Here is a 17,223-nt window from a genome sequence, read left to right on the forward strand (position 1 = left end):
TCAAACACCCCACACCTGACATTCTCATGTTTCCCAAACCAGATTAAAATATAATTGGGAAATTTTTTGCAAAATACATAAAAATACAATTAAAACATTGATAACATTACACTTTAGAATGAAGTCAATGTGCAGCCTGCAGAAATCTGTGTTGTGGATAACTGTCCCCTGTATCTGAGTTTGATTTCATTGCAATACAGGATGTCAAAGTTGGAAGGAACCTCAAAAGTCACTTCATCTAAGTTCTTCTTTTATAAATGAGGATGCAGAGAGGTGAAAAAAGCCTATCCTAAAGTCATATAGCCAATAGATAACAGAGGCAGGATTCAAATCCAAGTCTTCTGACTTTTCTTTAAAAACAAATAGTGTTTGCAAAAGGGCATTTACTTCCAAAATATGACAAGAACAGTAGCACAAACATTTACCTCCAGCAGTTGTAGGGTGTCTCTATGGCATTTTAGAGTGGAGAGAGTGGGCTAAGGCTTAATATCATTCTTACATGATATTGATCACACTAAATTCTGATCCAAATGCATCGCTGAGGCCAGGACTTTACTTCTACACCATGCTGTGCTCAATTTAAATGTGATAGTAGAAATATTCAATTCAATCCACATTTATTAAGTGCCTATAAGTTTCAGGTACTTTTCTTAACACTGGGGATACAACTGAGGAAAAGAAATATTCAGTATGTACTGTTAGTAATATACATTTGGAACCCAGAAGAGAGGACTTGGCTTCTAAGGGGTTTGGATTCATTCACGCAGAGGTGGTAGCAGAAATAATGAAAGTGGATAAGTTTATATAGACATTGAGTTGCTCATATATTTGGAGGATAAGATTTATTTCTGAGAAATAGTATCTCCATTTGTTAGGATAAAATTACTATAGTTATTCCAGTATGTAGTTTTCAAAAAAAATGAGACATAAATAGGACCCAGACACAGTATCCTATGTCCCACTATCATACAGTAAGCTTAGAGGGAACTCTGATGTTATGAAGCTGAGAAATCCAGTAAGTTTCCTCTTCTGTAGTACTGTAAGAAATGTAGACCTAAAAATTAATTCATAATCATGCTAACAATAATAATAAATTAATTAAATTATTAATAATAATAAATGAAATAAATTTAAAAATAATAATAATCTCAGATTTTATAAAGCTTTAAGGTTAGTGAAACATTTCACATATATATATCACATGTGATCATTACATTATTTTAATATCTACTCTCTATCTGCTATACCACCCTGCCTGATACATAGCAGGTACTTAATTCTGGTTGATGGATTTTAACAACCCTCTGAGGTAAGTACTATAGTTATTCCAGTCTTACATATAAGGAAACTGAGGCTCACAACAGTTCAGTGAATTGTCAAGGATAACATAGTGCCTAAAACGGAATTTAAAGGCAAATCTTTCTGATTTCAGATCTAGTATTCTCTCTGTTATGTCATGTTGTCTTTCCAGTGAAGATAGTTTTTCATAGAGTTTCTTCAAAGTTACTCTAAAGCAACCTTATCTACAGTTTGCAAAAGCAAAGGAATGAGAGCCAACCCCATTCTATTACTTTTCTAGTCTTGGATCAGATTTTAAATTCTTCTCACTCATGCCTATTTTGTTATACATTTCAGAATGTTCCCCAACATACCATATAATAAAATAATAATAGTAAAATTAGAAAGTAAATAATAATGAAAAATAAATTATGCCAGCATGTAATTAAATAAATTATATCCATATGATGACTTTCTACATGTAAATAATGAAATTTATATTGTTCAGATGCATGGCCAGCTTCAGAGACTATCTGAATCTGCCTTTTGGGAGAATATGCCTTTTGGATGTCCCCAGAGAGAAATGAATATTAATTCTAGACAGTGTCAGTTTATTTATTTCCTACCCCTAAAAAAAAAAAGCTAATTTTCAAGCTCTTTACAAAGATTTATTAAGTCTGAGTAATTTAATTCTTATATCTTAAATCATAAGCCACTACTGACTCAAGTACATTTTCCCAATGCTTGCTTTTGTTAGGGCATTTGTTCACTTAAAAAGAAAAATGCCTGGGGGGAAAACAGCATTGCTCAAATACCCTGGCTGTTGTTGTGTTTTTAGTGGTCTTATTTTATATACATATGTATGTATGTTTTGAATTTTTTCCATTACTGGAAAGTTATAGACTTTTATTGGTGTTATATTTGAAATATCTAATTTAATCTTTCTCATCAAATTTATGAATGGATAAAGGTCTGTAATGCAAAGTGGAAACCTTGCCAAAGCAGGGAGAAGGCACTTTTCCATTCTAGGCAATGTGTGTCTCTACAAAAATTGTACTTGAGTGGCACAGCACAAAGTTACTGTTGAAGGTTATCCCAGGAGAAAGAAAGCTCTGTTGAGTTCTACTTAGCTGATTTTTTTCCTAAACCTTTGCAATTTATAGGCTTCAAAACTTCACTTTGGTGATTTCATAGATGCAAAGATTTTTTCCACCATAGCAGATCATTTTCTCTCCATATCTTTTCATCTTGCTTATTTTTTGTCAATGCCTTCTTAAAAATCTTCCTTCTTAAATGTGACATGACATAGTCTAGAGCAGGGGTGTGGGAACCCGCCACTGCTGCAGGTTCCCACATCCCTGCTCTAGACGCATTGAACACATGCCCAGCCAGTCCACGACTCTTTCTCTGAATATGGAAGTAATTTTGCCTTAGAAGGCCATTGGAAATTTTTTTTAATGTCCTTGCATTGCTATGAAGATCCAAGTCTACCAGAAAAAACTCTCACACACTGTGGTCATTGCTGTGCACAAAGTTCTCCTGGTTCTGCTCCTTTCACTCAGCATCAGATCATATAAGTCTTTCCAGGCCTCTCTGAAGTCTTCTTGTTCATCATTTTTTATGGCACAATAGTAATTCATTACATTCACATACCATAATTTATTCAGCCATTCCCCAATTCATGGGCATCCCCTTGACTTCCAGTTTTTGGCCCCTACAAAGAGTGCTGCTATAAATATTTTTGTACCTGTGGGAACCTTTCCCATTTTTATGATCTCTTGGGGATACAGTCCTAGAAGCGATAATGCTGGGTCAAAGGGTCTGCACATTTTTGTAACCCTTTGGGCATAGTTCCAAACCGCTCTCCAGAAAGGTTGGATGAGCTCACAGCTCCACCAGCAATGAATTAGTGTTCCAACTCTCCCACATCCTCTCCAACATTTATCATTTTCCTGTTCTGTCATATTTGCCAATCTAATAGGTATGATGTGGTACCTCAGAGTTGTTTTGATTTGCATCTCTCTAATCAAAAGTGATTTAGAGCATTTTTTCGTATGACTATAGATAGCTTTAATTTCTTCCTCTGAAAATTGCCTGTTCATATCCTTTGACAAGTGGGAAATATTTAACAAAAGAAATAAAAGTAGAAGAAAACATAAATGATGTTAATATGCAGTCTTCTAAGTCAATATATGGCCTTCAGAGATCCTTATGTATGATTTAGTGGCAACCATTTCCTTTTGAATTTGATACATGAGTATAGTTGTTAAGGCATTAGTCTAGGAATCAAGAATTCCTTTCTAATCTTACCTCAAACACTTCTATACTGTGTGATTCTGGGTATGTGACTTAATCTCAGTGAGGTTCATTTTCCTCATTTAACTCTAATGTCCTTTGCAGGTTTCTAAGTCTGGGACCTTTAGATGGATGTCATTCCAACCTTTTCAAAGTTCAGAGATACTAGTATAACTTCTAGGCTGCTCATCTCTTAATTCTCATTTTTCCCACATGAATCATTTATTTCTTTTCCTGGTGAAAACGTCTTTGATGAAGACATTACTAACCATGAAATGGAAACATGCTCATACATACCACAAAACACAAATTGATTTTTAGTCCTGTGTGGAGCTAAGTAATACAGTATTATATAGAATTCTATAGAATTGTATAGAATTCTAATCCTGAAGTCAGATCTGAGTTCATATTTGGTCTCAGTCGCTGAACAGTTGTATGACCCTAGGTAAATCACTTAATCTCCATTTGCCTCAGTTTCCTTATCTGTAAAATGGAGAACTACCTATCTCCCAGGATGGTCAGGAGGATCAAATGAGATATTTGTCAAGTGCTTAGCACAGTGTCTAGCACACAGTAGGTGCTTAATAAGTGCTTATATCCTCCTTCCCTATCCATTTTCATGGTTACAAAGGAGGAAAGGCACCAGAAGATACTAAGAATTACACAATTCTTGTAACTAAGTATGCACATTATTTTAACTATTGATCCTCAGATTATGTAACCTTTGTCTAAACAATCAGTGGACCAATATCTCCTCTCTATGATCATTGTGATAAGCCCTGGGGAGACACAAATACAATGAATGAACAACTGAGTCACATCCCTTGACTCCCTCCCCCAATTTCCACAATGAAAGCAGAAAAAATAAAGAAGTTACAGCACAATGACAGGACAGTTCACAGGTCCTCCTTGGAGAAGCAAACACAGAAATTGGCAGAATTGGTTTCATTGTGGATCCAAAGACAACAAGATATATTATTCCATGGCACAGTTGGCCATCCTGCCTTGCAGGGCTCACAGTGAGTATAAGCAAATAGACCACCATGAAGATAAATGCAGCTTGTGATAGAAAACTAAGAGTGTTATTTGCTCACAAAATGGTAATATTTTTATCTGTGTCCTGGATGAAGACATATTTGTTGAATTTGTGGATGACAGAAGTGGAAGGAATACTTGATGCACTGGATGACAGAGTCAGGATCCAGAAAGATCTCAACAGGCTAGTCCTTTGGGATAAATTGAATGAGATTCAATTGAGGAGAGATAAGGAAATGCTCTACACTGGATTTTTTAAAAATTCAAGTATAAAAAAAAATACCAGCTTGGGATAAGCATGTTTATGCATGCCATTCCTGTGAAAATCTGAGTTTCAACAAATTGAAAGTTTGATATAAGTTAAGAGGGTGATAGAGCTCATGTTGTCCGAGCTTCCTTGGGATAGGTACCGTATCCAGAAAAAGAGAGGTAATATTTCTGCTAAACTGTGCCTTAGTCATTTCACATCTGGAGTACTGTGTTCAGTTCAGGCAGGATGGCCTGGAGGATGTCCAAAAGAGAGTTGCTAGAATAGTGAAAGAAGTGGAAAACAAGGAAAAGGGAATATTTATCTCCAAAATATTTGAAGGGTTGCCACGTGAAAGAGGGATTACATTCATCCTATTTGGACCCTTAGAGGTTCCAAAATTTATTTGGCCTGCTGCACCCTTAAAAAAAAAAAATTACTCAGCAACCCCTGGAAATCTACTTTCTTTTTAATTTTTTAAATTAAAAAATAAAATAAAAATTAATTTTTAAAAAAATATGCATTTTTTAAAAAAATGACACATCTTAAGTTTAATAATGTATTGTAAATTTGTGGGGTTTTTCTTTCATTGAAGTTTTGATCATACATTGTATTGCAAACAAGTCATTACACGCACATATCCCTGCCGATGCATGCTAGACTTCCTGACAACGTGCTACATGCTCAGGTGTCAACACTGGCTTGTTACAACGTGCTGTCAGACTTGACCACTGATCAGTTATAACTTGTATTTTGTGTGTTTATTTAGAAAATAATGCAATCACTATGACTTTAACTCTGTTATGTAACAGATGAAACTTGTGCCAGCAGTCTTTCAAAATTTTTCTTTTCTTCTTTCCTTATGTTTCCATCACCCCCTTATTTTTATTCAACACCCCCCCCCAATTGCACCCAACGTTACTACTGCCCCACCTTGGATCCTACTTCCTGGGATCCCCCCAGGGGGTGGTATTGTCCACTTTGGGAACCTATGCTCTACACAGTAGTAGGGCAGTGAATCAAAATCACATAGGTACAGACTTAAGACTTCAAAAGTTTCTACAAATATAACTCTCCATAAGAGAATAAGGGACTGCATTGGTAGGTAAGGGGTGTAGAAACCTTGGGGGAGAGGGTGGGGATGACTTAGATTCTTTGGCATGTCTAGAATGTACTAAATAGCTTCTAAGGTCTCTTCCAACTCTCAGATTCCATGATTCTGTGAAAGGTAATTGAGGGGAAAATAGTCCTACAGGGTGCTTGGCATGAATCTCAACTAAACCAGATTATTCCGAAATTATATGTAGATTAAGCCAGGAGGATAATGAACATGTGTGAAATGGATACATCTGCTGGTATTTTTCTAAGGGCACTTTTCCTACTTGTAGTTCCTAGAACATGGCACTCTATCTCCCATCTCTATACCTTGGCACTGACTGTTCCCCTTCCCTGGAATTCTATATCCCTCTTCTTGGCTGTTTAATTTACCTCTTCTCTCTTCAAAATTCAACTCCAATCTCACTTTCTGCAAAAGGCCTTTTCCACTTTCCCCAGTCACTTCATATGCTTTGTATATGTCTTATAAGTTCCCAGTTATTTTACATGCCATCTCTCTTGTTAGAATATCTGATCCTGAATAGCACATATTAAGGGGTTTGTTTTTGGCCTTTCAATCAATCAGTATTAGGCAATTAAACTATGCATGGCAGTATACAAGGTGTTGGGGATTACTAGTACAAATAAGCAAACAACCCTTACTCTTTGAATCCCCAGTGACTTCTGTGCTATTGACTAACTTCTCATTAACAATGATTATCTGTTTATCATGCGTGAACTCCACCATTTATTGTACTTGAGATGAAATCACCTGAACCTTACCAAATACATAAGAAATCTATGTCATAGACAAGGTAATTTAAATGTATTTAATAACTATTATTAGTAAAAACACTTTGGGGTAGCTTGGTGGTTCAGTGGATTGATTGCCAGGCATGGAATTAGGAAGACTTATCTTCCTGAGTTCAAGTCCAGCTTCAGAAACTTACTAGCCATGTAACCCTGGCCAAGTCACTTAACCATGTTTGCCTCAGTTTCTTCATCTGTAAAATGAGCTGAAGAAGGAAATGGCAAGCCACTCTAGTACTTCTGTTGAGAAAACTCCAAATGGGTCACAAAGTGTTGGACGCAATTAAAAACAACTCAACAACAATGATACACCACTTTAAGATTTGCACAGCACATTACAAATATCGTTGCATGTTCTCCTCACAACAATCCTGGGTGGCAGATCTTCATTTTACACGTGGAAGGTGAGGCAGCCAGAAGTAAATATCTTTGAACTTGGATCTTCCTAAGTCAGGTCCAGAACCCTATCCACTGTGTTCCTTCGTAGGGACTGATTCTCAAAATATCTGAAAGAGAAAGAAATTTGAAAGGAATGGAAAGGATGACTTTTTCAAGTCAGAGGTGACTAAGAAGTCATCAGAAACTAAAGATTCATTATATTTGCTTTCTCATTTCTGTAGCTTTTATTTTGAGAATGATCAATGTACACATGGTAGTATTCTAGATGAAAAATCAAGGTGGGAACAGGCAGACATTTATAAATTTTCTAGAGCAAGTCATTTCTTCAAGACCCCACAACTGCCTGAGAGGTGTAGAGTGTAAGACCCCACTGTTGACTATTTAGTGACTTTTAAATACCATTTGACTCAGTGAAACAAAATGAGACTTTCCATTCAGCAAACGTTTTTTAAGTTTCTACAAAACACTGACATTGTGCTAGAAACTAAGGAAAGGAAGATGATAATTAATATGCCTGAAGAAGCTTCCAGCCTCATGAGAAAGCAAATGACAAACGCGAAAATAAGGATGCTATCGGATGTTAAGGGTGAGTGTATTAGTTAGAGGGACAGAAACATCCAAGTCAGATGGGGCTAAATAAATGTAAGAGTGAGAAATCCCTTTCATCTGGGTGCATCAAGGAATGTTTAATGGATGAGGCAGTTCTTATGCTGAATTTTGAAGGAAGAAAAGACTTTCAGAGGCAGGAATGAGGAAAGGAATATATTTAAGGTATGTCAAAGTCAAGAGAGTATAATACACACAGTTCAATTTGGCTCTGATGTAGAAAGTCTGAAAGTCTTAAAGTTAAGGCAAAATTCTGGAGGTAGTAAGATGCCACGCTGAAGATGAGTGTGTTGTCCTCCCACTTTAAAAAAAACAAACTAGTGGCATGAGGGAGGTAGAGGGGATTTTCTTTTTTAAAGCAAGAAAATTACTTGAATTAGGAAGAAAAGGATCTAAGGAAATAATTTTGAAAATTTGTATAAGGAAATTTAGAAGTTTTCAAGGGTAAACAGAGAAACTTGAAGATAGTGGACTGTTCTGCAACATTATAATGTTATCTGTTAAAATTAATTCTCTTGCTAAAAGGATGAAAGTGATAAATTGGCACTAAAGAATATATAATATTAAGTATTAGCGGATCATTGCTTCAAATTTAGATTTCCATTAATATGAGAAGCCAATATGTTTGAATGAATTTGCCTATAATGTTTATTTTTTGGGGGGGAGGAATTAATCCTTTAGTTTGTCTTATCATTGTATTCAATAGCTTATTTCTAAGGCTGATCATGTTGTTTCCAAGTGCTAGGATGTTAAAAAAACTCAATTCTTTCAGTCACTTAACAGATTTGTGTTCACACAGATCTAGTCTTTAGTTTTGTTTTTTGGTGAATTGTAATGTGCTAGCCCCCTGGAGTTTGGAAGTTCTGATGTCATGAAGAACCATGGAAAGTTTCTGATCTGGGAAGTAGAATGAGTGGGCTTATGTATCAGGAAGGTTAACAAAGCATCTCTGTGGATAAATTGCAGTAGGGAGGGATTAGGAGAGGAGAAACCTGTGAGTAATCATTGCATCAGTGCAGATGACTTGTGATGAGGCACCAAACCTATATTGACAATGAGAATGGTAAGAAAGGGTTGAATGTGAAATCAATGGATAGGGATGGAGTAGGAGGGAGGATGAGAGTTTGGAAATCAAAAATTTTCTAAAAGTGAATGTTAAAAATTTTTGAAAGAAAAGCAGTTATGGAGATAAACTCAACAAAATTTAATGACTTATGGGATGAGTAAGAGGGAGGAATTCCATAGCTCATTTTCTGACATCTTACAAGTATTCTTAGCTTTTCTTCTAGATTACAGATTCCTGGAGGGCAGGACTATAGAGTTTCCATGCCTCTTTTTATTCCCAGGACCCAAGAAGCATAGGTAGTAATACATATTGGTATTGAATAGAAATGAACTACTCTAAATGTACCAGTGTGAATGATTGGGACAATGTCAGTGCCATTGAAAGCAATAAGGAAGTTAAGAGGAAAACTGAGTTTTGAGGAAATATGATGAGTTTATTTTTATATCTACTCAGTGGGAGATGTTGGTGGGATAGGAGATATCTGGCAAGAAGCTGGTGATGTGAGTCTGATGCTTGAGACAGGTCCAAGATGCAAACTTGGGATTTGGTGGAGGGCGATGTGTTTCTCATCAAAGTTAAGGTTGAAGCTGTTTCTGACTTATCTGTAACCAAACATAGAAGTTTCTCCATATTTCCTTGGGGTAGCACCATCTTTACAAAATTTCAAATGTTAGGTTCTGCCACCTAAGTCTAATTATTCTTTCCTTGCCACTTTTGCCTACTCATTCTGCAGAAGATCTTTTATTGTTGTCAATGAGGAATGACCAGGCAAGAGGGATAAAGAAGTGACTATCTCTTGGGATAAAGAAAAAAAAAAGAAGCCCTGAGGATCACTGTAGCCCAGTTAGTCCATCAAACAGCTACCCTCCTCTATCCCCTTCTCCAATCCCCACCTCAATAATTCATTAAGTTCAAGAACTTCCTCACTTTACCTCTTCCCATTTGTTCAGTCCTCAGACTGCATGCTCTCTTGTGACTTACTTTTCCCCTTAAAGCTACTCTTGATGTTTAGAGGAAGGGAAAATACTGTGTTTGGTGCAATAGTTTTAAGTACCCTGTTAGAGCTTGGTGTGAGTAGGCAGTTTTTTCAGTTTCACTCTTCTGTAGCCAAGCCTGCCTGTCTGCACCAATGAGATATTGACTGCACCCCCTCCTCCCCCTTCTCACCCACCTCCCCTCCTGCCTGCACATGGATAGAGCGCTTACCTTCAGAGCTTGTTTCATGAATGAGGCCAGATGCATAACTCCACACTGATCATTTTCTGTCCCTCCCCTTTCTGCTTTATTTTAACAGCAGCCCCCCAGCTTCCAGCTGGCTCCCCTCCCCTCCCCCACTCGATAGAAGTTATTACATGAAGAGATCAACTTACCAGTTGTATTCAGAGCTGAGACTGAGAGCAGAGCTCCTAGTAGTAGGAGAGAGAGAGAGAGAGAGAGAGAGAGAGAGAGAGAGAGAGAGAGAGAGAGAGAGAGGCGCATGGTGCCTGCCTGTGTAGCAGAACTCCAGGGCTAGGATCCTGAGACACAAGTGCATCTGCTAGCTGTTAGTACTTGGCAGACGGATTTCTCCTCTAGGGTAGCTCTAACTTTGGGTAATAATGTTTGTCAGCTACCTGATATTAACATTGTTCTACGTTCAAACAGCAGTGTTAGCACGACCTGAGGGAGAGGTAAGCCAAGCAAAATACCTTGTCAAAAGTTTTGTTCTTGTCAGTATTATGTTTCCGCTTCTATCTACCAAGAGGGATCAGGGAACAGTTTTTCTGTTGGACGATGGGTAACATTCTGTCTTTAATTTTTTTCAGTTGCCTTACTTTCTTCTAGATACAGTATTCCCCCCACCTAACCTTTTTCTTTCTTGAAAAAAAAAAATCCAATAGCTTCTAAAATCAATCTAACAGCTAAAAGAAACTTTTTCTAATATTTCCATCCTGAGCACCCATAATGTTCCGTGTGAGATCTCTCTGGCATGCACATTTCTCCTCCTAGTGATAGTAAGAGAAATAGGGCATACCTGATTTCCAGGATGGGATTGAGTATTGTTTTCCATGTGTGTTATATAGAAAGAAATGTGGAAGATGCTGAAGTAATTTTTTTCACCTTCTGCTTTTGTACTTCTTTAAATCGCTCTCCATCCTCCCCTTTACCCCCCCCCCCTTTTCTTCTTGTCTTCATGGTTTCATTGTCCTTGGAAAATGTGTTTAGTCACCCTTCCACCTTAAGTTTGATGAGTGACAACAGTGTGAGAGGATCAGATGTCTGGATCTCGAGTGTGTATGAGGTCCAGACGGGAGAGTGCCAGCGTGGGTATGGGATGTTAGCTTGTTTATGGAATGTCTCCAGAAATAAAAAAAAAAAAAAACCATTTGTCTTCATAGTAGCTGTTCTCATTTGTTTGCTAAAATGGGGTTTTGCCCATTGTTGTACCTGGGTGTTATAGATGATTTTAAAATCTTGGGACAGTGGAATTAAGGGAAAATTCATAAAGGGCTAGGTAGGAAGACACATTGAACTATGCCCCGTGCCTGCCCTCCACCTGTGGATCAGTATGTACCACATTCACCAATTCTTCTTTGACTTCCTACCCACCAAAGTCTGGTAGAATCATCCCTTGAATAATTGGAGAGAAACAGCAGTTATCCAGAATTTCTTTTCCCTGGTACAGTAGCAAGTAGAATATCAAAAACCCAGGTGAAAAGTCCACTTCTTGAAGGATGATACGGAGGCTTCCTGGCCCTTTTTGTTAGTCTTGTCGGAGAACCGAACAGCTTTGGGAAGCCCAGTGTAATTACTTTCCCTGCTAACAGAGAAGTGGAAGTGAAAATCCCTCCAAGTCAGCTGTGGTTTAGGGTGTGTCATTACTGAGGCTCCCAACCTCCATGTGGCTTCTAGGCACTGAAGAGGGAACCTCTCATATTAACCAGTGGTTGTTTTGGGTTATTAGTTCGTGAAGCCCTCTGCTCTCCACACAACAGTTTCTGTGTCTTTTGAAGAAATTAAAGTCCTGAATGGAGGTTTGGTGGATTTGACTGGGTTAGTGATCTGAGTAGCTGAAAACTGTTCATTGCCCTCTACTTGTAGCTAGCCAGAGTTTTAAACTTCCCTGTTGATTTTTTTACTGTGCAAAGCAAATGACAAATGGGCTTCCTTAACTCAAGCTGAAGCACTTAAGCATGCTAGAGAGCTCATATGGAAAATATTTCTATCACGGCTGCATGCACATATGGTCTAGGGAGACCCCCATGAAGAACAAATCACAGAGCAGCAACAATGCTACAGTGTGCCAATTACCCTTATTAGCAGAGAGGATGGGGACAGACTCTGGACTCACCTGAAAACAACTGACCGCACTGGAAGTCCACACTGGAATGTATGTTTTATGTCTGCTCCAAGCCATATGTTCTATACTTCAACCAGTGCTGATCCGTTAAACTTTATAATCAGCAAGGCAGATGAAAAATGAAAGGGGGATTAAAGCGAATCTTCCAGTTTTTGATGATATACAGACTATACTCTAAAAAGGAAGCAAGAGAGGATCTGTCTTTCAAATCAAATTATGTACACTTAATTATGAGACCTGATAGAGAAAACAGGAAGTAAAAAAAAGGTGGCTGGTTCTTCGTTTCTCCTTTACTAGAGATCATTGGGTGTGTGTGTATGTGGGTGTGTGTTTAGATGCTGCAAAATTTTGACTTCGTAAATACTGTTTTTCTGGGAAATTGTACAATTAAGATCTTTTCTCCTTTGGTGGAGATGAAATGATGAGGAAGGAGAATAAGAGTGAGGCCCCTTTGAAAAAGAATGCAGTTGATGTGGTGCTTTGAAGAATGTGGCATTTATTTATAAGAACCTCCCTCCCCCCTTTTATTGCTGTGTTAGTTACAAAATTCACCCATAAACATGTGGCATAGTCCTGAAGTCACCAAGACTCCCCCCCAACCCCTGTCCTACTGCCAGCTGGTTTTCTTATAGGTTTTAATTATCTTCTCTTTGGATGTTAACAAAAACACATGAGTCAAATGAAAAGGGGGAACAAATCTCCCCAAACTGATGGTTCTATCTTTTTGGTCTTAGAGTTTTCTTATTCTTTTCTTTTTTTTTTCTTGTGGTATTTAGCTTCTTAAAATCATGGCAGGATATTGAGAATAGAGTGGCATGCCGTTGGTGGCTGTTCTTGAGTCACTTTCTGAACATTTGGTGTCCTCTTAAATGAGAGAAATGGGAATGGGGTGGGTGTGCGTAAGGAAGGTAAAAGCTCTGGGTATAGAGGAGGGAAGTTAGCATCATAAACCTGAAACTGTATTTGGAGTCCCTTCTCTGGCATAAATGGGCACTGGTGAAGGCACTGGCCTGCCTTCCAGAAACATGGTTTTGATTTGCTAAAACTCAAACAGAACTACAATGAAGAATTCATTCATTCTTTCATCCTTTCACCTTCTGTGTTTAAAGGGAGGTTAAGTGGTGTGTGTGTGTGTGTGTGTGTGTGTGTGTGTGTGTGTGTGTGTGTGTGTGTGTGAAGGGGTGGAGGGAGTAGGAGTTAAAGCATTCAGAATGTTGCCCTTAGAGGGTAACAACGGCAAAGACCTGTAAAGTTCAGTCTCTCTCAGAGGATCCCGGAGGAAGTAAAACAATGCAGAGAATTTGAGGTTGTCTGTGCCAGGAGAGTGCCAGAAGCCACTTTTTCTTTGCAGGAGAGTAGCAAGAGGATAGAAGTATTCTTTCCTCTGGCTCCTATGCAGTCTGCCCTCCCTCTCACATGGTTTTGAGAAGTGGAGACTTATGTGTTGAGGAATGAGAAACCTCTAAGTGTTAAGTGAAATTCCTCATCTTTCCAAAAGGAATAGTTTTGCACATGGTGGTTTTAAAGACGACAAGGCTAGAAGGGCAAAAGAGTTGGAGTTTTTGTATGTGTGTGTTTCTATACTAGAGGTTCCATTTTCCCCCTCTCACTGCTTATATGATATATTGCTGGTTAAGCAATTCCCCATAATTCTTGCTCTTTCATTGGAATTTGCTTCTTTTGTGAGTCTTTAAAAATTCAGTAGGCTGACAAGTGAATTTTACCATATAGCCCCCCACTGACACTGCCAACCACCTCTACACTCCAGAGGTCTGACATCCCTTATTAAGCCTGGATAATGGCATAGGCAACTAAGCAGAGGCCAATCACATTCTCCTCTTCTCTCCCCCGCTGCTGCACCCCTAAATGTATCTTCTGCTCTGGCATGGGAGACCTCCTCACTGCACCATGCCTATTCCTAGTTCTGTGGCTTTGTTCATGCTGTTCTCCTATCTTAGAATGTTGTCCTCTCTGTTTATCCAGATCCTATATGTCCTTAGAGACCTGGCTCCAGTTTCACCTCCACCAAGCATTTTTCTACTCTTTTGGTCTGTATTGGTCTCTCCTTTCTCTGAACACTTATGTTCCTGGTTTTAACCAGAGTATCGTCATCTGAAAGATATCTGATATTGCCCTCTAGTCTTTATTTTGTAACATCATTACTTCAGGAATTGATTTTTGTTTTTCTTCTAAGACACATGCAACCTTGTAAGTTTAGCATGTTATCACTAGGTGGTAGAAGTGTGTAGTGATTCAAGATAATAGTCATAGATTTAGACCCATAAAGGGATACCAGAGGTCATTTAGCTCACAGAGGCTCAGAGAGAGATTGGATAGTAGAGCAAAGGCAGAGACCTACCTGAGCTCTGTCAAATTCCTCTCCAAAAAGCATTAAAATAATGCTTCAAAATGAATTCTGAAGTAGCAGAACCAAGAAAAGGATGGGATAAACAATTACATGCAAAGCCTCAAAGAAAACTTTGACTTGGTCTCAACCACCCCCCAAAAAATTCCTGAAAGACCTAAATAAAAAGGTTTTAAAAATGGAATAAGAGAAGTAGAGAAAAATTGAGAAAAGAAATTAAAATAAAGCAAGAAAAATCACAAAAACAAAGTCAATAGCTTGGTAAAGAAGGCACAAAAAAATGACACCTTGAAAAACAGAGTAGGCCAAATGAAGAGAGGCACAAAAATTCAATGAAGAGAAAAACTCATTTAAAAGCAGAATTGGCCAAATGGAAAAAAATGTACAAAAATTAATTGAAGAAAATAGTTCTAAAAAATTAGAATTGGACAAGGGGAAGCTAATAACTACATGAGACATCAAAAAACAATAAAACAAAATAAAAAAGATGTAAAGATAAAAGAAAATATGAAATGCTTCTTTGGCATTTCAGTCAATAGTCAGTTAACAATTGACCTGGTAGATTGAGGAGAAATAATTTTAGAATTATTGGATGTCCTGAAAGCTATGATTTAAATAAAAAAGCCTAGCCATCACATTTCAAGAAATTGCTATTTTTAAAGTAGCATTCATCTTTTTTTTCTTATGCTGTATTATGGAAATATTTGATTTATTCCATAAATTTAAAAATAAAATAAATATTTTTTAAATTGGTGAGGAAAACTACCCTGATATCCTAGAACCAAAGATTAAAATAGAAGTTGAAAGAATATACCAATTACTTCTTGAAAGAGATCCCAAAATGGGTACTCCCAAGAATATTATAGCCAAACTTCAGAGCTTCCAGATCAAGGAGAAAATACTACAGGCAGTCAGAAAGAAATATCATGGAACCACAGTCAGGATAACACAAGATTTAGCAGCTTCTACATTAAAGTATCAGAAGGCTTGAAATATGGTATCCCAGAGGACAAAGGAGGATGAGAACCAAGAAATCACCTAACCAAAAAAACTGAGTATATATTCCTTTGGGAAGGTGGTGGTGGATTACTTAATGAAATAGAGGACTTTCAAGCATTCCTGATGAAAAGATCAGAGCTGAGAAGAAAATTTACCATTCAAACACAAGATATAAGAGAAGCATAAAGAGGTAAATAGGAAAGAGAAATCATAAGGGATTCATTTAGGTTAAGCTCTTTTCATTGCTACATGGGGGTATGAAACTTATAATTCCTAAGAACTTTCTCATTGTTAGGGCTGTTAGCAGTATATATAGACACAGGGCATAAGTGTGAGTTAACTCTGATAGAATGGTAACCAAGAAGATAAAATTAAAGGGTAAGAAATAAGGATGCACTAGGAGCAGGGGGAAAGGAGAGGTAGAATGAAGTAAATTGTCTCACATAAAGAAGGTATGAGCTTTTACAGTGGAGGGAAGGGTGGGGGGAAGCAGTATGGCAAAGCTTGAGCCTTACTCTCTTCCGATTGTATCAAAAAGGAAATAAAATGCACACTCAGTTCTGTATAGAAACCCTACAGAAAAGTAGAAAGGGAGGGGAATAAGAGAAGGGGGATTCGTAGAAGGGAGGGCAGATTGGGGGAGGCAGTAGTGGTTGGAAGAAAAATGCTTTTGAGGAAATAGGGGGAAAGAAGAAAGAGAAAGATAGAGAGAGGAGGGAAGGCTAAACAGGAGCAGGGAAGGAGGATGGTAGGAAATGCATAGTAATCATAATTATGAATGTGAATGGGATGAAGTTACCTATAAAATAGAAGTGGATAGCAGAGTGAATCATGTGATCTAGTCATAAAGGGTAATACATAAGCAAATTAGGGGAGCATGGAATATGTCAGATCTATGCTTAAGGTGAGAATTTATGATTAAACAAGAGAAAGAATTACAAGATTAAACAAGAAACAGAATTACAGGATATGAAATGGATAATTTTGATTATAGTAAGTTAAAAAGTTTTTGTATGAACAAAACCAATGCAGCAAAAATTAGAAGCAAAGTAGAGAACTATGGGGAGATTATATAGCAAGTTTCCTGATAAAGGCCTCATTTCTCAGATAATATAGAGATCTGGGTCATGTTTATAAGAATACAGGTCATTTCTCAATGGATAAATAGAGCATTTTTTCATATAACTATAGTTCATCCGGACTATAAATAGTCCAAGTGGATAGTCCAATGGTGGATAAATAGTCCAAGAATATGGAAATTGAAGGGAGGCCCATCAATTGGGGAGTGGCTGAACAAGTTGTGGTATATGATTGTGATGGAATACTATTGTGTTATAAGAAATGATGAGCAGGCAGCCTTCAGAAAAACCTGGAAAGTCATATGTAAACTGATGCTGAGTGCAGCGAGTGGAAACAGGAAAACACTGTATACAGTAACAGCAGTCCTGCATGAGCATCAGTTGTAAATGACTTAGCTATTCTCAGCAATACAATGATCGAAATGCAATAATACAAAATATAACTCCAAAGGACGTGTGATGGAAAATGCTATCCATTTACAAAGAAAGAACTAAAAGAGTCTAAATGAAGATCAAAGTATGCTTTAACAAAAAAACTTTTTTATTTTTCTTGATCTGTGTTTTCTTTCACAACATGACTAATATGGAAATATGTTTTGCATGAATGCA

At 37.6% G+C, this 17,223-nt stretch overlaps 1 protein-coding gene across 3 annotated transcripts in view; it reads left to right on the top strand.

Annotated features, from left to right (window-relative positions):
* THSD4 (thrombospondin type 1 domain containing 4) overlaps positions 1-17,223 on the top strand; it is a 946,642-nt gene that overhangs the window by 592,096 nt on the left and 337,323 nt on the right. The window contains exon 1 of one of the 3 annotated variants that reach the window (XM_072615573.1): positions 2,650-10,501. The exons of the other annotated variants lie outside the window; for them this stretch is intronic. Coding sequence (XP_072471674.1) covers positions 10,430-10,501 — 72 coding nt within the window. The 5' untranslated portion in view covers positions 2,650-10,429. Of the gene's footprint in view, positions 1-2,649; positions 10,502-17,223 lie in introns of those variants that run through there. 3 annotated transcript variants of the gene reach the window in all.

Source organism: Notamacropus eugenii, chromosome 1 (genome assembly GCF_028372415.1).
Source record: "Notamacropus eugenii isolate mMacEug1 chromosome 1, mMacEug1.pri_v2, whole genome shotgun sequence".
In the NCBI taxonomy this organism is placed as follows: Eukaryota; Metazoa; Chordata; class Mammalia; order Diprotodontia; family Macropodidae; genus Notamacropus; species Notamacropus eugenii.